Here is a 24,411-nt window from a genome sequence, read left to right as displayed (position 1 = left end):
CAACAGGTATGGGCCATCACCCAGTCCCCCCCCCAGTTGATAACTTTTGACATCAATATATTCTATGCTAAAATTTTAAAAGTAAAACCACAGAGACAAAGCTGAAGTTGCTGTTAATTCACTGACAAATTTAACAATTAAAAAACGCTTTTGTTATAATTTCTGTGTGCTACACCAAATGTCTAAAAGGTTATCTGTTAATCAAGTGTTAACATCTGGCCCTTCTAGTGTGAAAAATAGCAGCAAGGGCGTCAGGCGGTAGCGCAGTGGGTTAAGTGCACATGGCACGAAGTGCAAGGACCTAAGTAAGGATCCCAGTTCAAGCCCCAGCTCTTCACCTACAGGGGGGTCACTTCACAGACGGTGAAGCAGGTCTTTCTCTACCCCTCTCTGTCTTCCCCATCTCTCTTGATTTCTCTCTGTCCTATCCAAAAACAACAACAGCAATGACACCAATAGTAACAAGGGCAACAAAATAGGAAAAGTGGCCTCCAGAAGCAGTGGATTCGTAGCCCCCGCAATAACTCTGGAGGCAGAAAAAAACAGCAGCAAATATCATGCAGGGCCGGGCAGTGGCACACCCAGTTGAGAACACACACACATTGAGAACACACACACGTTGAGAACACAAGCGTGCACACACACACACCCATGTGTTAGGACCTGGGTTTGAGTCCCCACTTCTGAGCTGGTAGAGGGGAAGCTTTCCAAGTGGTGCAACATGTTTGCAGGTGTCTCTCCCTCTGTTTCCTCCTCCCCTCTCAATTTCTCTCTGTCCTATCAATTAAAAAGGAAAAAATGGCCACCAGGAGTGGTAGATTTGTTATTACAAGCACCTGGTGGCAGTAAAAAAAATTTTTTTAATATTATTATTATCTCCACAGCAATAGGCAATCATAGAACTTACACCCACTATTCATGGAACTTTTGGCCAGTGTTTTGGTCACTCTTAGCCAATCTCTGGCTAAGATCTGGCGTACATGACATATAACTCAGCAGGGTCAGTTTTCCAATAAATGAAACAGCTTGATAAATCCACTTTCCTTCAGAGTGTCCTTAGAATTCATTCAGCCAATAACCTCCGCAATAACTCTTGGACATTTCTCACTTAGTTTTTGGCACTTTTAGGAGCTAAAAGGAGATAAGTAAGAAACTCCAAGGACATAAAAAGATAAACTGAATTTCATCAAGCTACTTCCCTCATAGACACTAAACAGGCACTAGAAAGAGAAGATAAACCACTTGCTCTCATGACTCAGACTGGTCAGTTTTACTATAATAAGACAACTCCAACAATGTGCATCTCTCAACAAATAAGTTTAAACCCTAATTGTCCACAGCTAGATACTGAAGTACTAGAGCATTAAAAACAAAACACCAAATTGGGGGCCAATAAAATAGCTCACTTGGATAGTACACTGCTTTACCATGTGCACAACCCAGGTTTGAGCCCAGCTCCCACCACACTGAAGGAAGCTTCTGTACTGTAGAGAGTCAATGTCTGTGAGTCTGTCACTATCTAAAAAAATTTCAGTCCCAAGTTAGAGAGGGAAGTGATTCAGCCCAATAGGTAAAGCGCACTGATTCGATTCATGAGACCATGGGTTCAATTTCCAGCACCACACAGAAGCACCAAGGGACAGGCTGGACAGTGGTGTACTTGATTGAGCACACATATTACAATGTGTCCACCAGGAGAAAAATTTCTTGAGGACAGGAAGCAGTGCTACAGGTGTCTCTCTCCCTCTCAATGTTCCCACTCTATCCAATTAATCAATAAAATATAAAGAGAAGACCAAGGACACAGACAAATAGAACTATGTGGACTGTGAAGAAGTGCTTTGGTGTCTATCTCTGCCTCCTCTCACTAAGAAATAAACAACAGAAAGAGTGGTAGGGCACAATCCCTGGCACTAGCAAAGAATAAAACGCCAAACTGTCTCAACTAAAAAAAAAGTTAATCAGGGTCCCTGGTCCCCACCTACCAAGGGGAAAAGCTTTAAAAGCAGTGGAACAGTGCTACTGGTGTCTCCCATTACTGTGTCTTGCCCTCTCCTACCGCTCACCCTTTATAAAAAAAGTAACAAAGAAAAAGGAAAAATGGTCATCGGAATGATGGAGCTGTGCAGGTACTGAGCCTTGGTGGCAGAAAAAAAAAAAGCTAACTACACACAATTGGGAACAAATCATGTCTCGTTGTTTTGTTTATTTATTTATTGCCTCCAGGGTTATCGCTAGAGCTCGTGTCTGCACTATGAATCCACTGCTCCTGTAGCCACATTTTCCTTTTTTTTTTTTTTTTAGACATGACAGTGGGCAATTAGAAGGGATGGGGAAGATAAGAGTGGAAGCGATAAAGACACCTGCAGACTTGCTTCACCGCTTATAAAGTGACCCCTCTGCAGGTGGGGAGCGGGGTTGGAACCAGGTTCCTTGCATAGGTCCTTGCACTTAGTACTATGTGTGCTTATTATCTCAGCACACCACCGCCAGGCCCCCCAAATTATGTTTCCATCCATCCAACTATGAAAAGTCTGGTTACATAAATGAATATACATAATAGCAGGTACTCCTGAGCAGCACAAAACTGTAGACTGAGAGGAAAAGAACCACGACTTTTGTGCTGAATATATTGCTGCATTGTGGTGGTCCCGGAGGTGGTGCAGTGGCTAAGGCACTACACTCTCAAGCATGAGGTCCTGAATTCAATCCCTGGCAGCACATGTACCAGAGTGATGTCTGGTTCCTTCTCTCTCCTCCTATATTTCTCATTAATAAATAAACTATATATATACTGATGCACTCCATAAATGCCATGTCTCTACAGAAACCTAAATGCCATTTTCAATCAATAAATTCTAACCTCTGGGGGGCCAGGTGGTGGCACACCCAGTTAAGTCCACATAGTACTATAAGCACAAGGACCCGTTCGAGGATCTGGATTCTAACCTCCAGCTCCCCACCTGCAGAGGGGAAGCTTCCCAAGCCACAAAGCAGGTCTTCAGGTGCCTCCCTTTCTCTCCTCTATCTCACCCTCTTCTCTTAACTTCTCTCTGTCCTATCCAATAAAATGAAACAACAAATGGTCACCAGGAGCAGTGGATTCATAACGCTGGCACCAAGCCCCAGCAATAACCCTGGAGGCAGATTAATTAATTAATTAATTAATTCAGACCTCTGGACAATTATTGTTATTTTTTTAACTTTATTTTTTAATATTTATTCCCTTTTGTTGCCTTTTTTGTCTTTTTGTTGTTATTATTGTTGTTGTTATTGATGCCATTGTTGTTAGATAGGACAAAAAGAAATGGAGAGAGGAGGGGAAGACAGAGAGGGGGAGAGAAAGACAGACACCTGCAGACCTGCTTTATCGATTGTAAAGAGACTCCCCTGCAGGTGGGGAGCCGGGGGCTCGAACCAGGATCCTTACTCCAGTCCTTGCACTTTGCACCACGTGTGCTTAACCCTCTGCGCTACCACCCGACTCCCTGGACAATTATTTATAATGTAAGCTACACGTTGGCAGCAAACTCTAGGTTCGCTGGGTCAGTCTGTCTGCCTATCTGTCTCTCCAATTCTCTCATTCCCCCTCCCTTTCCATTTCTCTGACCTATGCACGGGATTTAATCTCTGCAGACATTTCTGCTATTCTCCTGCTCACAACTTAAGTGCGTTTGAAAGTAATCAACCTCAACTCAAGAGCACGGAGTGATCCTGAGGTGGGGCAGTGGATAAAGTGAGGGATTCTCAAGCATGAGTTCCCTAGTTCAATTCCTGGAAATGAATGTACTAGAATAATATCTGGTTCTCTCCTCTCCCTCCATCTCTCACTAACAAATAAATAAGGGCCCAGCAGTGGAGGACTCTGCCACATTCAGGTATCTGGGTTCAAACCCCCAGTCTCCACCAGCAGGGTGGAATCTTCACAAGTAGTAAAGCAGCTCTACAGGAGTCTCTGTCTCCCTCCCTTTCTATCTCCTCATCCCTTTAAATTTCTCTCTATCCTATCAAATATAAGAAGGGGGTTTGGTAATGGCTGCCAGAAGTGGTGGATTTATGGTACAGGCATCAACCCCCAGTGATATATATGTAAATAACTAAGTCAATAAATAAATAAAAGCTTTAAGAGGCGTTTAGGTGGTGGTGCACCTGTTTAAGAGCACGTATTAGAGTGCTCAACGACCCAGGTTCAAGCCCCTAGTCCCCACCTGCAGAGGGAAAGCTTCACGAGTGGTGAAGCTGGGTTGCAGGTATCTCTCTTTCTCTATCTCCCTTTCCTCTCAATTTCTGGCTGTCTCTATCCAAAAATAATAAAAATATCTTTAAAATTAAAAATAAATAAAAGCTTTGGGAGAAGTCCTTTGGGTAGTCCCACTGAGCCGCCCTCCTCCCCAGTGGCTCCTGGACATCCTGCTGGTGGCTGCCTCCCCTCCAATTAAGTCCAGGTTCGTGACCCCAAAAACAACTCTGAGGTCTGTAGGTTCCAGTGGCAGCAGCAAAGGGACTCCGGTCACCCCCTCCTTGACCCTGAACCTTCTATTCTGCTCCCCTCCTACCTCTCTTTGTAACTTTCCCTATCACCACTCAAAGCTACTTAGCCAGGCCTGTGCTGTTCTGAGCTCTGCCTAGGCAGTGATCACTCTCTTAAGATGCTTCTAGTCTGGGGGCCCGCAAACCAGATCTGAGATCCCTTCCATCAAGCAAGACAAACTGCAGGACAGTGGGCTAGACCCCAAGTTGAGAACAGTGCCCCACAAAATGTTCTCAATGACCTCATCCATCACAGGCTTTTCTCTGTTTTTCTCCTCAAAGACCAGTAGTCACAACTTTCTATGCCAAAGAAGAATGAAAGGTATTTTTCTTTTCATTCTTTCTTTTCTGTACAGAGAAAGAACTTGAAAGAAATGCGGCAAAACACACATACACACAGGAGAGAGAGAGAGACTTGCTGTGCTGCTTTACCATTTGTAAAGCTTCCTCCCCCTCTTGCAGACATATTTTTTTCTCTCTCTCTGCTCCTGTTTTTCCATGAACTCTGAATTTCCTAGGAGGTTTAAAAAAAAAGTCTCTAAAAACCACCACACATGCCAGCTGGTCCCCCAGTCTGTTTTCACAGTCAGGTAAAATGGAAATATCCATGGGTTTGGGGAACTAAACAGGGACAACATCCAGGGACAATTCAGCTTATTTCTGGATGAGTTTTCTCACCAAGATGACACCTTGGTTTCCTCATCTGGAAGTGGGGATAATAATTTCCACCTCCAAATGTGAGCTTGTCTGACCTCTATGGAGAGCAGTCTGGAAAACTCTCAGAAGGATAGAAGTGGACCTATCCTATGACCCTGCAATCGCTCTCCTGAAGATAGAACCTAAGTAACCAAACACCCATCCAAAAAGATGTGCATATACCTATGTTCATAGCAGCACAATTTGTAATAGCCAAAAATTGAAAGCAACCTATAACAGATGAGTGGCTGAGAAAGTTGTGATATTTGGGGGGCCAGGTGGTGGTGCACCTGGCTGAACACACACACTACTGTTCAAGGGCCTGGGTTTCAAGACCCTGGTCCCCAGCTGCAGGGGGAAAGCAGCAGGACTGCAGGTGCCTCTGCCCCCTCCCCTCTAAGTTTCTTTTCTTTCTTCTTTTTTTGCCTCCAGGGTTATCGCTAGGGCTCAATGCAAATCCACGGTTCCTGGAGGCTATTTTTTCTCATTTTGTTGTCCTTGTTGTTACCTTTGTTGTTGTTATTACTATGATTATTGTCATTGCTGTTGTTGAATAGGACAGAGAGAAATCGAGAAAGATGGGGAGACAGAGAAGGGGAAAGACAGACTTGCTTTGCCGCCTGTGTAGTGACACCCCCCCCGCCCCCGCAGATGGGGAGCCAGAGGCTCAAACCGGGATCTTACAAAGCTACTTGTGCTTTGTGCCATGTGTGCTTAACCTGTTGTGCTACTGCCCAACCCCCTCCCCTCTCAGTTTCTCTGCCTCTATCCAATAATAAATAAACCAAAATTAAATATATATATACATATGATAAAGTGACTTGAATTTTAAAAAGTCTGTGGTATATATATACACACACACACACACACACACACACAATGAAATACTATTCAGGTTTTTTCTTTCTTTCTTTCTTTCTTTTGCCTCCAGGGTTATTGCTGGGGCTCAGTGCCTGCACCACAAATCCACTGCTCCTGCTGGCTAGTTTTTCCTTTTTGTTGCCCTTGTATTTTTCCATTGTTGTTGTGGTTGTTACCATTATTGTTGTTATTTGTGTCATTGTTGTTGGATAAGACAGAAAGAAAGCAAGAGAGGAAGGTAAGACAGAGGGGGAGAGAAAGATAAGACACCTGCAGACCTGCTTCACTGCCCATGAAGTGACTCCCCCGCAGGTGGGGAACTGGGGGCTCAAATCGATATCCTTGCGCCAGTCCTTGCACCTCGCACCATGTACTACTATTCAGTTTTTAAGAATGAAGAATTCACCTTTTTCCCCTCCTCTTGCATGAAGCTTGAAGGAATCATGTTAAGTAAGATAGAGAAGGATAAATATGGGATAATTTTGAGAAATAAGAAAAGAAGGGGAAACGCAAATCACTACTTGGACTAGGTTTGGTGTATTGCATCAAAGTAAAAAAAAAACTCTGGTTAAGGTAGGAGGGTTTAAGTCTTGCTGCACAATGGTGGAGGGGAACCTAGGCGAGAAATCAGAGTTTTGCAGAAAACTGAGAAATTTTACCTATGTATCAACAGCTGTATTTACTGTGGACTGTAAATTATTTATTCCCCTAGTAATTTTTTTTTCACCTCCAGGGTGATTATTGGGGCTGGGTGCCTACACTATGAATCCACTGCTCCTGAAGGCTATTTTTTTCCCTTTTGTTGCCATAGTTTTTTTTAATTGTTGTTGTGGTTATTGTTGTTGTTAGGTAGGACAGAGAAAATTCAAGAGAGGAAGGGAGACAGAGCGGGGAGAGAAAGATAGACACCTGCAGACCTGCTTTATCACCCATTAAGTGGCTGCCCCTGCAGGTGGGGAGCCGAGGGCTCGAACTGGGATCCTTACGCTGGTCCTTGTGCTTTGCGTCATGTGCGCTTAACCCACTGTGCTACTTGCCTGACCCCCTCCATTTTTTTTATAGGATAGTACAGAGGTTGAGTGAGGAGGGGAAAATAGAGAGGGGACGATAAAGACACTTGCAGACCTGATTCACCACTTGTGAAATGACCCCTCTGCAAGGGGGGAGCCAGGGACTTGAACTGGGATCCTTGCACAGGTCCTTTCACTTTGTACTATGTGTGCTTAACTGGGTGTGCTACAGCCCAGCCCCCATAAAAGTTTTTTAATAAACTTTTAAATAAATAAATGTTTTAAATCTCAGAGTATAAAAAATCTCATTTCTTGGGGACCAGGCGGTAATGTAGCAGGTTAAGCGCACATGGCACAAAGCACAAGGACAGGCATAAGAATCCTCGTTCGGGGGGAGTCGGGCGGTAGCGCAGAGGGTTAAGCTCAGGTGGCGCTAAGCTCAAGGCCTGGCTTAAGGATCCAACAATGAACGACATCAATAATAACAATAATAGTAACTACAACACTACAATAAAGGCAACAAAAGGGAATAAATAAATATTTTTTAAAATGCCAGAAAAAAAAAAAGAAAGAAAAGGAATCCCTGTTCGAGCCTCTGGCTCCCCACCTGCAAGGGGGTCGATTCACAAGCAGTGAAGCAAGTCTGCAGACGTCCATCTTTCTCTCCCCCTCTGTCATCCCCCCTCCTCTCTCTCGATTTTTCTCTGTTCTATCCAACAACAGCAGCAGGAACAATAACGATAAGGACAACAAAATGGAAAAATGGCCTCCAGGAACAGGCACCAAGTCCAGCGATGACACTGGAGGCAAAAAAAAAAAAAAAACCACCTCATTTCTTCCTTCTTTATTTGTAATCACAGGGTTTTAGCACCCCAAGTTACTTTTTCAGATAAACATACAGAGAAAGATACCACAGGATCAAAGCTTCCTCCCATGCAATAAGGGCCTGGCTCAAACCTGGGCGGTGTGTCTAACAAAGCAGGCACAGTAGCCAGGTAAGTGAGCTATCTTACTAGCCCCTAAACATCATTTCTTTTTTTTTGCCTCCAGGGTTATTGCTGGGGCTCAATGCCTGCACCATGAATCCACTGCTCCTGAAGGCCATTTTTTCCCCTTTTGTTGCCCCTGTTGTTGTAGCCTTGTTGTGGTTATTATTGTTGTCGTTGATGTAGTTCACTGTTGGACAGGACAAAGAGAAATGGAGAGAGGAGGGGAAGACAGAGAGGGAGAAAGATAGACACCTGCAGACCTGCTTCACCGCCCATGAAGCAACTCCCCTGCAGGTGGGGAACCAGGGGCTCAAATCAGGATCCCTACGCGGGTCCTTGTGCTTTGCGCCACATGCGCCTAGACTGCTGCACTATACCTGACCCCCCGGCCCCAAACATCATTTCTAATAAACTTTATCCATTTCCTGAAAAGGAAAACCAAATAGAAACACCATTTCCTCTATTAATGACAGAATCTGGAGTTCTAATAACACACAGTCTTACCTGCCAAGGGTCAGTGGCTCCGCTACAGGGCTCACCTGCTTGCCTGTTTCTTCTCCTCACTTTTGACAAGAAACAAATGGTCCAAGAACTTACCTGATTTGTTCAGTTTCACAGCTATCAGACCACAGGCAGTTGAGTAACTGTAGAACAGGGTTTAAACCTAGCAACTTGAGTGACTCAGGAAAGCTTAGTTAAGAAGGTGGACCCATAAGGATCCCGGTTCGAACCCCGGCTCCCCACCTGCAGGGGAGTCGCTTCACAGGCGGTGAAGCAGGTCTGCAGGTGTCTCTCTTTCTCTCCTCCTCTCTGTCTTCCCCTCCCTCTTTCCATTTCTCTCTGTCCTATCCAACAACGACAACAACAATAATAACTACAACAATAAAACAACAAGGGCAACAAAAGGGAATAAATTAAATAAATATAAAAAAAATTTAAAAAAAAAGAAGGTGGACCATAGTGCTAGGATGTTGTATCTCATTCATGGTGCTTGAGTAGGGTCTAAAGATAGTCTGGCTCGGGTGGTGGTGTCCTGGTAGAGTACACATGTTACCACACACAATGCCCAGGGTTCAAGATAAGTCCCTAGCCCCCACCTGCAAGGGGGAAGTTTTACAAGAGGTGAAGCAGTGTTGCAAGTGTCCATTTGTCTCTCACCCTCTCTACCTCCCCCTTCCGTTTCAATTTTTGTCTCTATCAAAATAATTAACTAAACTAAAAAGATACGCACGTATTATGTATGTCCTATGACTTGCAGCATATGTATTCAATACACATTATATTATATATATTTAATTGCTAGCAGGATTTCAGAGTTGAATTTGATGGGTTTCTTAGAGAGCCAGCAATCTAGATTGGTGCTATTAAGTGAAGTTTTCATCGAGATAGAAATGCAACAAGTATAACCACAGGCCCTTTGAAATATAACTAAAATATGCCTACTAGCTTTCTACAGAACGGAGGACCCACCAACTCTTAATCTGCACTATTCCAGCCTTTAGGTTCATATTTCTTCAACAATTTGTTTGGCTTTGTATGTTAACTTTTCATCCACCAGGTTCCAGATGCTAGCATGATGCCAACTAGACTTCCCTGGACAGACTACCCCACCAATGTGTCCTGGAGCTCTGATTCCCCAAAGCTTCACCCTACTAGGGAAAAAGAGAGGCAGGCTGGGGGTATAGATCAACCTGTCAACACCCACATTCAGCTGGGAAGCAATTACAGAAGCCAGACCTTCCAGCTTCTGCATCTCACAATGACCTTGGGTCCATACCCCCAGAGGGTTAGAGAATAGGAAAGCTATCAGGGGTGGGGATGGGATGTGGAGATCTGATGGTGGAAACTGTGTGGAGTTGCACCCCTTGTATCCTATGGTTTTGTCAGTGTTTCCTTTTTATAAATAAAGGGGAGGTGGGCTGGGTGGTGGCACACTTGGTTGATGCACATGTTATAGTGCATAAGGACCCAGGTTCGAGCCCCCAGTTCCCACCTGTAGGGGGAAAGCTTCACAAGTGGTGGAGCAGTGCTGCAGGTGTCTCTCTGTCTCTCCCTTCCCTCTAGATTTCTAGCTGTCTCTATCCAATAAATAAATAAAGATAATTAAAGAATTTTTAAAAAATTAATAAGACATACTAAAAAAGAGGGGGTTGGGTGGTAGTGTAGCGGGTTAAGTAAATGCACATGGCGCAAAGCACAAGGAGCGGCACAAGGATCCTGGTTCGAGCCCTCAGCTCCCCACCTGCAGGGGAGACACTTCACAGGCGGTGAAGCAGATCTACAGATGTCTATCGTTCTCTTCCCCCCTTCTCTCCATTTCTCTCTGTCCTAACAACGATGACATCAATAACAACAACAACAACTACAACAATGAGAAAACAACCAGGGCAACAAAACGGAAGAAAAATGGCCTCCAGGAGTAGTGGATTCATAATGCAGGCACCAAGCCCCAGCAATAACCCTGGAGGCAAAAAAAAGAAAGAAAAAAAAAAAAGAAAAAGAAATGCACTGTCTACTATGCTTGCCCTGAGTTGTATCTACCTACTGAACATTTGGCTTTCTATTGTGGTGCAATGCACCTAGTATATATAAAATATGCCATCCTGACCATTTTAAAAGCGTCTAGTTCATGGGGCCGTGGTGGTGCACCTGGTAAGCAGACATGTTACAGTACGCAAGGCCCCGCGTTCAAGCCTCTGGTAACCATCTGCAGGGAAAAAGCTTTGCAAGTGGTGAAGCAAGTGTTGCAGGTGTCTCTCTGTCTCTTTCTCTCTCTCTCTACCTCCCCCTCCCTCTCGATTTCTGGCTGTCTTTATCCAATAAATAAAGATTATAAAAATATTTAAAATAAATAAAAGTGTATAGTTCAGTGGTAATAAGTGAATTCATAATGTTCTGGAACAATCACCACCATGCTCTCCACAAGACTTTTCATCTTGTAAAATTGAAACTCTGTATTCAACAAACAATACCCCACACTCAAGACAGTAACCATTCTACCTACCAGCATTGATTTTAACAACTGAGGACCCTCATATAATTAAAACCATACATATTTGTCTTTCTGAGGCTGACTTATTTCATTTAGTAGAACATTCTCAGGGTTTGCTCTATTGTTGTATGTCGTATTTTCCCTCCTTTTAAGACTGAATAATATTTCACTGCACATAGGGAGCGTGTTCTGTGTATACATATTCATTTGTTCATGGCTACGGGGCCACTTCCGCATCTTACCCATCATGAATTATCTGCAATGAACATTGAATATACAAATAGCTCTCCAGGGTGCCACTTTCTTTTCCTTTATTTATTTTATTTGGAGGGATAAATATCCTAACATGAAATTGCTGAAAAAATCAGGTCATTAAATCTGTTAATTATTTGAAGAACCAATACCGTATGTTTTGCACATTGGTTGTACCATTTCACACTTGTGTACCAATGGGTCTGATTCTTCACATCCTCACTAGAACTTTGTTATTTTTCTATAGCAGCCAAAAATCCAACATAACATTTCTTTGCATTCCCTAAACAATGATGCTGAGAACCTTTTTATGTGCTTACTAGCTATATTTCTATTGTAACATGAAAGATAGCCCAGTAGATAAAAGATTTTTACTCTCAGACAAGAGGTGCCAAGTTCAATTCCTCCCTGCCCTTTTTTTTTTTTTTTTTTTGTCTTTTTATCAGAGCACTGCTCATCTCTGCCTGATGGTAGTGCTGGGGATTGAACCTGGTTCTTCAGAGCCCCAGGCATGAAAGTCATTTGAATAACCATTATGCTGTCTCAGTAGTCCAAAGTTTGTTTTGTCTTTTTTTTTTTTTTCTTTGCTTTCTTTCTTTGTCTTCTCTGGGCCCCAGCACAACTACACTCTGGCTTCTGGTGGTGCTGGGGATTGAATCTGCGGTCTTTGATGCCTCAGGCACAAAAGTCTTTCTGTATAATCACTTGTGTTCTCTCACCAATCTCCAAGTTCAGTCCCGACATTCTATGTGACACTGATGCTCTGGGTCTCTCACTCTCCTTTCTCTCATGAATAAATATTTTTTAAAACTGTATGTGTATCTTCTTTGAATGACTGTTTATTTCACTGCAGTTAATTTAAGTTTAAATTGACATTTGTGCTTCCATATTGACTGAACATTGCAGCTCAGCTGAGTCTAGAAGAAATGTGGAGAGCCAGCTCAAGCAAACATTGAAACTTTAAAGGCACATGGCTTCACATTCTTCCTAGTTCTGTCAACAGAGCCAATCACAAACCCCCTATCCCTCAGTTTCTAGGTAAATAATACAAGATTCCTAATTTACAGTTATTTTGAGAATGGATTTAAATGAATCAGACAACACAGAGCCTCTGATATAATCTGAGCACCTGGGAAACAATTTACTGGGAAACATTCCAACTTGACACCTAGGGTGTGGCCTTTTCAGACACTTCCCCCCAGGGGATTTCAGTCCTAGTCAGAGCAAGAGACTTTAGGGTCTAGGGACAATTAGGGCTAGGGACAATCCCTGAAAATGGATGAAATCTTGAATGACAGTCTGTGGTTCTGCTCTGGCCAGAGTAACTCCTGTCAAATAACTCACAGGAAAGTGAAGCTGTTGATCTACCAGGTTTAGAACTCATGGCCACTTACCTTGTGAAGCTGTCAGAAAAAGACATTGTCAAGGAGAACCCTATAAGCCTTAAATTCTGAATATGTTACGTCCTAGAGTGGTGCCGAGTCTATTTTTGGAGGTGCCATCTATATTCTCCCTTCAAGCCCAGCCAAAAAAACTGGAGACCAGGGCCCCATCCTTACCTGAAGCTGCAGTGGTCGGGGTGCTGGCTGGCTGGGAGTTGCTGGGGTTCTCCGTCATCAGGCAGGGGTTGCTGCCATTGTTTTCTCTCTTGACAAGCAGCTCAGCAGCACTGGGCAATGGGATGGGGTGACTGATTCCCAACTCCTCCTCCTGGGCCTGCTGCCTTCTCAGGGCCACCTGGAAGCACACAGACTAAGTCATTTCCCAGCTTTCCAGAATCATCAGGGCAGCTTTGTCCAACCCAGGGAGATGTCTCAGACTCCCTCCCCAGCCACACACACACATACACACACACACACACACACACACACACACACACACACACACACACACACACGTCACTGATAGGGAGACAGCATCATCCAAACTGTATCAGGCTCTCATGTCTGAGGCTGAGGTCCCAGGGTCAATCCCCAGCACCACCATCAGCCAGAGCTGAGCAATCCTCTAATTCAAAGGGGAAAAAAAATTATCTCCAGGAAAGAGGTCTGAGATCTCTAACTTCTCATTTCTTTCCCTTTTTTTTTTTTTAATTTTTAAAGATATTTATTTATTTAGGATAGAAACAAATTGACAGTAAAGGGGGAGATAGAGAGAGACACCTGCAGACCTGCTTTACCACCTATGAAGCTTCTCCCCTGGAGGTGGAGTCTGGGGGCTTGAATCAAGGTCCTTTTGCACATGGTAATGTGTGTGTTCTACCAGGTGCATCTGTCCCTTTTAACTTTTTTTCCTTTTATTTTATTTTATTTTGTTGTCATCAAAGTTATCACTGGGACACTGCATCTGCCTGATTCCTCCACTCCCAAAAAACTTCTTTTTTGCCTCCAGGGTTATTGCTGGGGCTCAGTGCCTGCACTAAGAATCCACAAATCCACTGCTCCTGGAGGCTATTTTTTTCCCTTTTGTTGCCCTTTTTTTTGTTGCCCTTTTGTTGTTATTATTGCTGTTGCTGCTATTATTGTTGTAATTGCTGTTGTTGTTGTTAGACAGGATAGAGAGAAACCGAGAGACGAGAGGAGACAGAGGGGGAGAAAAAGACGGATGCCTGTAGACCGGCTTCACTGCCCATGAAGCGACCCCCCCCCCCCGCAGGTGGAGAGCAGGGGGGGCTTAAACCAGTCCTTGCGCTTTGTGCCATGCATACTTAACCCATTGTGCTACCGCCTGTCCCCAGTAAACTCTTATTTTAAGATACAGTGTGAGAGACTGAAAGAGAGAGAGAGAGAGGGAAAGAGAGAAGACAGAGGCCTAGAGGGAAAGGGAAAAACCACAGTACTGAGTTCTTCCTTCCTCCTCTTTTCCTATTGCTACCAGGGGTTATCGCTGGGGCTTGCTGCCAGCACCACAAATCCACTGCTCCCTGTGCTATTTTTTCTTTTCTTTCCACCATACTTGATAGGACAGAGAGAAATGGAGATGGGAGGGGAGATAGAGAGACAGCTGTAGATCTGCATCTCTACTTGAGAAACATTCCTCTGCAGGCATGGAGTAGGGGCTCCAACAGGGTCCTTGGCACCTGGCTCCCAGGCCCTCTAATTTCTTTTTTTTCTTTTCTTTTTTCTTTTCTTTGCCTCCATGGTTATTGCTGGAGCTTGGTGCTTTCACTACAAATCTACTGCTCTTGAAGGCTATTTTTTTCCCTTTTGTTGTCCTTGTTGCTTCTAGTTGTTGTTATTATTATTGCTGCCGTTGTTTGGTAAGACACAGAGAAATCGAGAGATGAGGGGAAGACAGAGAGAGAGAAAAAAAGATAGACACCTGTAGACCTGCTTCACTGCTTTTGAAGCTATCTTCCTGCAGGTGGGAAGCTGGGGTCTTGAACTGGGATCCTTATGCCGGTCCTTGAACTACACGCCATGTGCCCTTAACCCGCTGTGCTACTGCCCAGCCCCCTTTCCTTTTTCTTTTAGAAGTTTTCATAGGACCAGACAGTAACTCACCCAGTACAGCACACAAGTTGCCATGCTCAAGAAGCCAGGTTCAAGGGCGGGGGCAGATAACATAACGGTTATGCAAAGAGACTGTTGCGCCTGAGGTTCTGAAGTCCTGAGTTCAATTCCCCACACCAACATAAGCCAGAGCTGATCAGTGCTCTGGTTTAACAAAACAAAACAAAAACTTAAAAAAAAAAAAAAAAAAGAAGCCAGGTTCAAGTCCCAGATTCCCACCTACAGGGAGAAAACTTCATGAGAAGAACAGTGTCGTAGGTGTCTCTCTTTAACTCCCTCTTTCTTCTTATCTTTAATTTCTCTGTCTCTAGAATGAAGGAAGTAAGGGAGGAAGGACAAACAGCCACTGGGAATGATGGCTTCAATGTGCAAGTACCTAGCCCCACTGAAAACCATGGTGGCAGATAAATAAACAAATAAATACTGAGTTGTTGGAAAAGTCATGAAACTTTTTTCTATGTTTTTCTATGCAAGTATTATGACTTTTCTGACAACCCAATAAATAGAATTTTTTATTTACTTATTAATGAGAGCGAGAGAGAATCACAGCATCACTGTGGCATAGGGAAGGATAGTACTCTGCCTGCTGCACCACCTCCCAGCTCTCTCTGATTTTTCTTTTTTTTTTTTTTTTGCCTTCAGGGTTATCACTGGGGCTCTGTGCTTGGTACTACGAATCCACTGCTCCTGGCAGACGCAGTGACATGTCTCCCCTGCAGGTGGGGAGTCAGGGCTCAAACTGGGATCCTTGCTAGGGACTCTGCACTTCGTACTATATGTGCTTAACTGGTATACCACTGCCAAGCCTGCTCTGATTTTTTTTTTTTTCCTAGCAACCAGGTAACAACAACATGCAGACAAAACTGAGAAACAGTTTGGTGTGCCAGAATGCCTTGTCCACAGTGGGCTCTCAGAAAAACTTTCAGGGGCCTGGGAGATGTCTCAGCAGGTGTAGGGAGCAAACACCTGATAAGTGTGTGAGGTCCAGGGTTCAATCCCTGGCACAAAGGAACACCATAAATAGCACCAAAGAATGGCATTTTTGGTGGAGCCATGGTTTAGTATTTCTCACTTTTTTTTTTGTCTGTCTCTCCCTAAGTATATAATATAAAAGAATCTAATCAGAGGTTATTCAGCAGTTTGGTGAAGGTGGGCTTCTGCATTCATTCCTGGCAACAAATATAAAAATATAAAAATACACACACATATATTCGGGACAGGGCCAGCTGGTGGTGCACCTGACTGAGAGCACACACTGCCATGTACAAGGACCTGAATTCAAGCCTCTGGTCCCCACTTGCAGGGGGTAAGCTTCATAAGTGGTAAAGCAGGTCTGTGGGTGTCTCTCTTTCTCTTTCCCTCTCTACTTCCCCTTTTACTCTCAATTTCTGTCTCTATCCAATAAATAAATAAGAATGGACTCCTGGTGGAGGTCCTGAAGTCTGTAATATAAATTAACAAGTATAAATGCTCTGGGGCCAGAAGACAGCTCTCCCAGCTAGGTGTACACTTTACCGTGAGCAAAGACCCAAGATCCAGCACCAAAGGAAAACACTACGTATAGCACACAGAGAGCCTCCAAAAACAGTAGGACAGTGGTAGTGTGTTTTCTCCTCCTTTCTGTCTCTCTCTAAAATAAAAAGGGGAGAAAAAATTCATTGGGAGCAGTGGAATCACGTAAGCATGAAGCCCCAACAGCAATAATAAAAAAAAATGAGTGCATAGAGTAACAGGAAATAAGACTGGCTGAAGAGGCTTTTAGGGACAACCTGAGGTCTCAGGTTCAATATTCAGAACCACCATCAGCCAGCCAGAGACGACCCGAACTGCCCCTGCGGCTACAGACAGACTATGACCCACATAGTCAAACGTCTGCCACCTCTCCAGATTCAAAGGAGGTCTCGAAACTTTACATCAGGCTCAACCTGATGCTGTTGACTGGCTACGGAAGAAGGGCAAACGCTAGAAGAAGAAGAAGAACCATCAGCCAGAGATGAGCAGTGCTCTCTCTCTCTCCATCTTTCTCATGAAAATAGAATAACAAAAGTAGAAGCTGAACTGGAATTGGCATATTGCACCAAAGTAAAAGACTCGGGGGAGTGGGGAAGAATACAGGTCCATAAAGAATTACAGAGGACCTCGTGAGGGTTGTATTGTTATGAGGAAAACTGAGAAATGTTATGCATGTACAAACTATTGTATTTACTGTCGAATGTAAAACATTAATCCCCCAATAAAGAAATTTTTTAAAAAATGGTTACTTATCAAATTATCTTGGCAATGGAGAACTAGGGTGACAAGAGCCTCCCCCCAAAAAAATAGAATAATGGGGGCCAGGTGGTAGTGCGGCTGGTTAAGGACACATAGTGCGCCGCTCAGGACATATGCAAGGATCCCTGTTTGAGCCCCCAGCTCCCCACCTGCAGGGGGCAGTCGATTCACAAGTGGTGAAGCAGGTCTGCAGGTATCTATCTTTATCTCCCCCTCTCTGTTTTCCCCTCCTCTCTCAATTTCTCTCTGTCCTAGAAAGAAAGGAAAGAACGAAGGAGAAAGAGCCACCAGGAACTGAGCCCCAAATAACCCTGGTGGCAAAAATATGATAAATAGAAGCCCTTTTTTTCTTTTCTTTTCCTTTTTTTGAAAGTCCTATTTTCTTTTTTTTTTTCTTTCTTTCTTTATTTTCCTTTTTGTTGCCCTTGTTGTTTAACATTGTTGTGGTTATTAATGCCGTTGTTGTTGGATAGGACAGAGAGAAATGGAGAGAAGAGGGGAAGACAGAGAGGAGGAGATAAAGACAGACACCTGCAGACCTGCTTCACCGCTTGTGAAGCGACTCCCCTGCAGGTGGGGAGCCGGGGGCTCGAACTGGGATCCTTACGCAGGTCCTGGCGATTTGCGCCACATGCGCTTAACCTGCTGCGCCACCGCCCGACTCCCTGAAAGACCTATTTCCTAAGTATGAATAAACAATTGGGAAAACAAAAAGAAGTTGGAATCTATGTTGAAGTCTCTGGAAATCATAAAATAGGGGAAAAGATTGTGCTAGTCCCATGAGCACATGTATCCATAAATTAGGGTAAAATATATACCTTAAAAGAAAAGTGCACAATAGTTTGCAGTGATTCTATAAGTGCAGCAAGCAAGTAGAAAGATCTAAAAAAATGACACCATAAAGTACTTAATCAAATAGTTTCTACTTAGACCTAGATACCTTCCTCACCTACTTCTTAGTTCACTCCCTTCAATTACTCTAAGGTTAACAACGTCAGACAAAGTAAGAACTACAAAAGCTGGATGGGGGGGCAGGGGGGTACACTTGGTTAAGCGTACACATTACAGTGCGTAAGGACCCAGGTTCAAGTCCCTGGTCGCCACCTACAGGGGAGAAGCTTCATGAGTGGTGAAGCAGGGCTACAGGTTTCTCTTTCTCCCTCTATGTCTCCCCCCCCAATTTCTGTCTCTATCCAATAACAAATAAATAAATAATTTTTTAATGTAAAAAAATTATTAAAGGTAGATAAGGGCCAGAAACCAGCATACTTTAACGATGGCTCTTTTGGTCATTACTAGGCCACCATCATCTGGGGACCTAGTCCGGGAATCCTGGGATTCCCTCATATCTATGATGGCCTAGACCTCTAACTGATCCCTCTCTCCACCACTTCCAGTCATTTCAATCAGGAACAGCATCATGGACCTGCCTGTGGGTCTCTATAGGATCTTGCCCTCAATGTGGAACAATAATGGTAGGAACTGACCCCACTCTCCGAAGGGAGACTCTATTAACTAACATACACTGCCACTTGAGGAAGAAGGGTCCTGAAATGAGTACAGCTTAGAATGTTCCTAGCTATGACCACAGAATGTGAGTTCAGACTTACAGGGATGCAGAGGTTACAAAGGCTCCTGTGCTGAATATGGGCCCCAGATCAGGTTGATGGAGTTTATAGTTAACAGTATTTATATACTTTTCCCATATTTGGGAACTATTCTCTTCCCTAATCCAGTTTTCTAGTACTATTCCCAACTGACACTATCTCTGACACTAATACATAATTATCTTTATATATTTATTTATTGGATAAAGATATCCAGAAATCAAGAGGGAAGGGGGGAGATAGAGGGAGAGATGGAGGCTGGGTGGTAGCAATGGGTTAAGCGCACATGGCACAAAGCACAAGGACCAGCACAAGAATCCCAGTTAGAACCCCCGACTCCCCAACTGCAGGGGGTTGCTTTACAAGCAGTGAAGCAGGTCTGCAGGTGTCTATCTTTATTTCCCCCTCTATCTTCTCGTCCTCTCTTGATTTCTATCCTATCCAACAACAACAATAGCAATAGCAATAACAACAAAAGGGAACAAATGGCCTCCAGGAACAGTGGCTTCATAGTGCAGGCACTAAGCCCCAGTAATAACCCTGGAGGCAAAAAATAATAATACTAAGATAAATAAAAGATGAAAGAAAAAAAGAGAGAGGGAAAGAGACAGAGAGACACCTTCAACACTTTCACCACTCATAAAACTTTCCCCCTGCAGGTGGAAACTAGGGGCTTGAACCTGGGTCCTTACTCATTGTAACATATGCACTCAACCAGGTGTGCCACCACCCAGCCCCTACATGTTAGCTTTACTTTTACCCCACTTACATGTTAGCTGTCATGCTCAGGCAAAATTAGTAAAGTCATGAGCTCCTTTGGAATATACCTAAAACAGACTTTCTTGCTTTTTCCAAAAGGTAGACCCCAAATGGCATCTGCTGTATTCTTACCTTTAGGTTCCTGATTACTAAACAATTTGTTCTGCTTTATATCTTAATGTTTTTTTCAATCACCAAGTTGCAGATGCTTCCATGATGCCAACCTGACTTCCCTGGGCAGAGGACCTCAACATTGTGTCCTGGAACCTCACTTCTCCAAAGCCATAACCCACCAGGGAAAGACAGAAACTGCCTGGGGGTATGGATCGACTTGTCAATGCTGCCTGGGGGTATGGATCGACTTGTCAATGCAGGGAAGCAATTACAGAAGCCAGACCTCCCACTTTCTGCACCCCATAATAATCCTGGGTTCATACTCCCAGAGGGATAAAGAATAGGAAAGCTTACAATGGAGGGGAGGGGATGTGGAACTCTGGTGGCAGGAACTGTGTGGAATTATACTTCTTATCCAATGGACTTGTCAAACATCATTAAATCAATTTAGAAAGAATATTAAAGGGCTGGGTTGTGGTGCACCTGGTTGAGCGCACGTAGTACAGTGCACAAGGACCCGGGTTCAAGCCCTTAGTCCCCACCTGCAGGGAGAAAACTTCACAAGTGGTGAAGCAGTACTGCAGGTGTCTCTCTGTCTCTTTACCTTTTCATCTCCCCCTTCCTCTCAAATTCTGGCTGTCTCTATCCAATAAATAAAGGTTATTAAAACATTTTTTTAAATAATTTTTTTAAAAGGTGTGATAGTCTGTCAAACAGAAGGGATGGCAAAACAGCTCACTTGGATAGTGCACTGCTTTGCCATATGCTCAACCCAAATTCAAGCCCAGCCCCCAAAGACATTGAAGAAAACTTCAGTGCTGTGATCCTTCTGTCTCTCCCACCCCCACCTCAAATTTAAACTATTTTATTGCCACCAGGGTTATCACTTGACGTTCAATGACTGCAGGACAAATCCACCACTCCTAGAAACTTTGTTTTTATTTTACTTTTTAATAGAGACAGAGAAATGGGAGATAGAAAGAGAGAGACTTGCCATATTGCCTCTCAGCTACTGAAGCATCTTCCCCTCTGCAGGATAGGGGGTGGCGGTGGAAATGAACCCAGATCCAAGAGCATTGGAAAGTGTAAGCCACATCTCAGCCACTCACTTTAAAAAAAAAAAAAAAAAAAAAAGGAGGGGAAGGCTCTAACATACTTAAGAAACTCCTCATGGTCCCTCTTTAATTTATCTGCTTTTAAATAACATTGTTAAAGGTTGGGGAAAGAGGTGTAAAGAAAATAAATTGTATTTTTGTCTACCACATGTAACAAAAAAGGACACTTTCTGCTGCAATTGATCACTGGTGATAATGGAATGAAAAAGTGAAGTACCTGGACCTCAGAGGCCCAGAGAGGAGCCAAAAGTTGAAATAAAGATAATAAATGGCATCGACATCTTACATACTATGCTAGAAGAATTATAACCCAAATGTAGACAAAGTTTTAGTCTGAAAGTATATGCTTTTGTGATAAGACATCTCCAACAGAAGGTGACAGGAAACTATTTTGGAAGAATTGAAAAATGATTGTAATGTTTTTTGTTTTGTGTGTGTGTGTGTGTGTGTGTGTGTGTGTGTGTGTGTGTGTGTGTGTGTGTTTTGCAGATTCAAACCTGTCAAGAAGCACAAACCTTCTGGCAAGGAAAATACTGTGGTTTCATATGAGTTACTCTGGCAACAAGTCTTCATCACAGCCAGTTACCCTACTAATAAAACTTTTTTTTTTAATGGTCCTAGTTAAGAGGTTTTTTTTTATTTATTAGGGCATTAATTTTTTATATTTGACAGTAAATACAATAATTTCTACATGAATAACATTTTCCAGCTTTCCATAAGAGTTTTTTTTTTTTTTCAAAACTACATTTTGAGATCAATCTCCCCCAATCAACATTCTCTATACCAGGGGCTTAAGCCAATGACTAAGCATTCAAAATATTTTTCTAACTCCCAGTCCTAACATTTTCATTACACTGAGCCGCTCTTTCACGCCCTATTCAAGTTAACCACTCTGGATTTAAACAAAACAAAACAAAAACAAAAATCCTAAGAAAAAAAGAAAAACTTAGAAAGAAAAAAAAAGCAACCTGTTTATTTTCACAACGTGCCTCCAGAAGTTGTAAAGTCAAAATACATCTCCTTTAAAGCGTATCTTAAAGAAATCATGTATGCCCGGAGGATTTGTACATTCAAGTCCAGGGCTTTACAAAAGAAAAAAAAATCTAAATAACTTTAGTAGTGATTTAATAGTAATTTACGAGATCATAATTTTTTCCTTTACACTTTCTATTGGAGGATCTCGTGTCTAGTCGAAAGCACAGCACACGTTTTCGCTTACCACTTGTTTGGTGTCATTTCACTTTGAAAACACGATGCCATGACCTTTTAATCTGGAAATTTATATATATATATATATATATGATTTCCTTCCTTTAAAAAATAAAAATTAAGTAACACCTTCTAGGATTCTAACCAGATCCATTAAGACGCTAAATTACTGTCCTGCTTATGACCTAAAAAAAGGTGGGGGGAGAAAGGAAGAAAAGAGAAAAGGAGAAGGCAGACAAACTCGCAGGAGCCCGCGTCTGCTCGGGGGAAAGACACCACCACCACCCGTCCAGCGCCCCGGGGGAACCCGGGTGGAGACCGAGCACATCTTTAATAAACCGCGGCCACTGCGTTCCCGGGGTTCAAAATGGCCGGGTCTGGGGTCGAAGCCTCGAGTCCCGGCTCCCCCACGGCCAGAAGGAAAACGCGCCAAGTGCACCCGGGCCGCCACCTCCCGGCTGCAGCGGGTGCGCTGCGTCGGGCGTCCTGCGAACCCCGCAAACCGCGACTCTGCAGGTTGCCGTCTCGGATCCCGGACCCGCTTCTCCTGCAGAGAGAACCCGCAAATCCCTGCTGGAAGGCGCATTCAAGCATACTTGGGAGGGTATTGGGAAGACCCCCGCGTGCACGGAGCCCGGCAACTCTGCTCTAAATGCTGCGGAGGAAGCCTTACGGGCAGTGGGCCCTGAAGAGTCGAACCCCAAGGTTTCCGAGGCGCGGAGGACGCTCCGCAGGAAAGGACCGCGTGCTGCCTGCCCCTGGGGTGCCCCCGCCGCCTGGAACCCGGGGTCTCCTCCGCCGCCACGCGCACCCAGGAAACTTTCCCCACCCCCAAAAAAGCTGGGGGGCTGGGGGAGGGGTGCCGCAGCCCTCGGGGCGTCCCAACCGCCCGGAATCCCAGGGCCTCGTTTTTTAAAATGTTATTTTTATTATTATTTTTTAACCAAAACACTGTTCAGCTCCGGTTTGTAAGGTGGTAGGAGGGACTGAACCTACAGTTATGGAGCCTCAGGCACGAGAGTCTCTTTGCATAACCATTAAGTTATCTACCCCCCCCCCCCCGCACGGAACCCGGGGCCTCTTTTGACGCCACGCTCACCCAGGAAACCTCTCCCCACCCCAAAAAAAAAAAAGCTGGGGGGCTGGGGGAGGGGTGCCGCAGCCCTCCGGGCGTCCCCACCGCCTGGAATCCCGGGGCCTCTTGCAGAGCCGCCCGCACTCCGGGACCGAGAATTGGGGGTGGGGGGGGCTGCGGGCTGGGGACTGGGGTGGGGTCCCCCGCACTCACCTGCGCGGCCATGACGCGCTGGCGCTCGGCTATCAGGTTGCACTTCTTGCACTGGCAGTCCCGCCACATGCAGAAACGCTTGTGGCCCTTGAGCGGCGACGCGTAGCCGTGGTTGCGGCAGCGCGCGCACTTGGGCAGCCGCGGGGACTTCTTGGTGGCCGCGCCCAGGCCCGACGCCCCCACGGCCGAGCCGCCGCCACCGCTGCCCCCCGCGGCCCCAGCGCCGCCCGGGGTCCCCAGCAGCGCCCCGCCCGCCTTGCTCAGGCCTCCGCTCTTGCCCTGCGGCGGCGCCCCGGGGGCGTGCGGGGCCTCGGGCGAGGCGGACGGCTTGCTGAAGGCCTCGTCGTTGGGCATCTCTCCCTTGCAGAAGCAGCTTCTGGGCGTCGAGGCTCCGGGGCGGACCGAGGCTCGGAGGCGAGTGGTGGAGTCGGCGACTCGCCGGGGCTGCTGGGGGAGGAGGGAGGAGGTAAAAGGGGGGGGCCTGTTCTCCCGCTTTTGGCGCGCGCACGTCTGGGAACTTTTGGATACTTTTTCAGAATGTTCCCGGGACAGCCGCGGCGGGAGACGCCGCTTGGGAACGTGGCCACGCCCTCCTCCACCCAACCCCCCACCCCAAGTCCTCGGCGGGGTCCTGCAAGCTCGGTGCACGTCTGCACGGTTTGCAAAAAAAAAAAGTGGGGGAGCTGGGAAGCCCACCTTGAGGTTCGGAGCTGAGCTGCACAGTGCAAGCTTAGCACCGCCCCCGGGGCTGGGAGCGCAACTTTGCAAAACAGCAGTGCACAAGGTGCAACCCACTGGCGGTGATGGGGGGAGGGAGAGGGTCTCCAGCTCCCATCCCCCCACCCCCACCCCCAAGGAGGCCTTTGTCCCAAGTTCAACAGGGCACAGGTCTGCAGAAGCCAACTCAAGACTTGATTTCTTTTCTCTCTGGAGAATTAAGTATGAGGCAGAAAGGCAGAGACTAAAGGACATCTTTGCACTTGGGTCAGCAAAAATTAAACTTGGGTATAGATACTATTGGGGGGGGGGTTTCAAGGGCACCAAATTATTTTTCCCCCAAAGATTGACCCTTTACTGTTCTCTGGATAACCCTGTTCCTTCTCGGCCATTCATTCATTTACTCAGGGGGGTCTTTTTCTTTTATTTTTATTAGTGATTAATTTTGATTTGCCAGATTGTAAAATAACAGGGGCATAAGTCCATACA

At 44.9% G+C, this 24,411-nt stretch overlaps 1 protein-coding gene across 1 annotated transcript in view; it reads right to left on the bottom strand.

Annotated features, from left to right (window-relative positions):
* DMRT1 (doublesex and mab-3 related transcription factor 1) overlaps nucleotides 1-23,595 on the bottom strand; it is a 139,353-nt gene extending 115,758 nt beyond the window's left edge. Inside the window, exons 1-2 of the mRNA XM_060199755.1 lie at nucleotides 23,206-23,595; nucleotides 12,890-13,067 (exon numbers count right to left, since the gene is read on the bottom strand). Coding sequence (XP_060055738.1) covers nucleotides 12,890-13,067; nucleotides 23,206-23,559 — 532 coding nt within the window. The 5' untranslated portion in view covers nucleotides 23,560-23,595. The remainder of the gene's footprint in view (nucleotides 1-12,889; nucleotides 13,068-23,205) is intronic.
* Between the last annotated feature and the right edge of the window lie 816 nt (nucleotides 23,596-24,411).

This window comes from Erinaceus europaeus, chromosome 10, assembly GCF_950295315.1.
Source record: "Erinaceus europaeus chromosome 10, mEriEur2.1, whole genome shotgun sequence".
Taxonomy (NCBI): domain Eukaryota; kingdom Metazoa; phylum Chordata; class Mammalia; order Eulipotyphla; family Erinaceidae; genus Erinaceus; species Erinaceus europaeus.
This window is presented reverse-complemented; position numbering and strand designations above follow the sequence as displayed.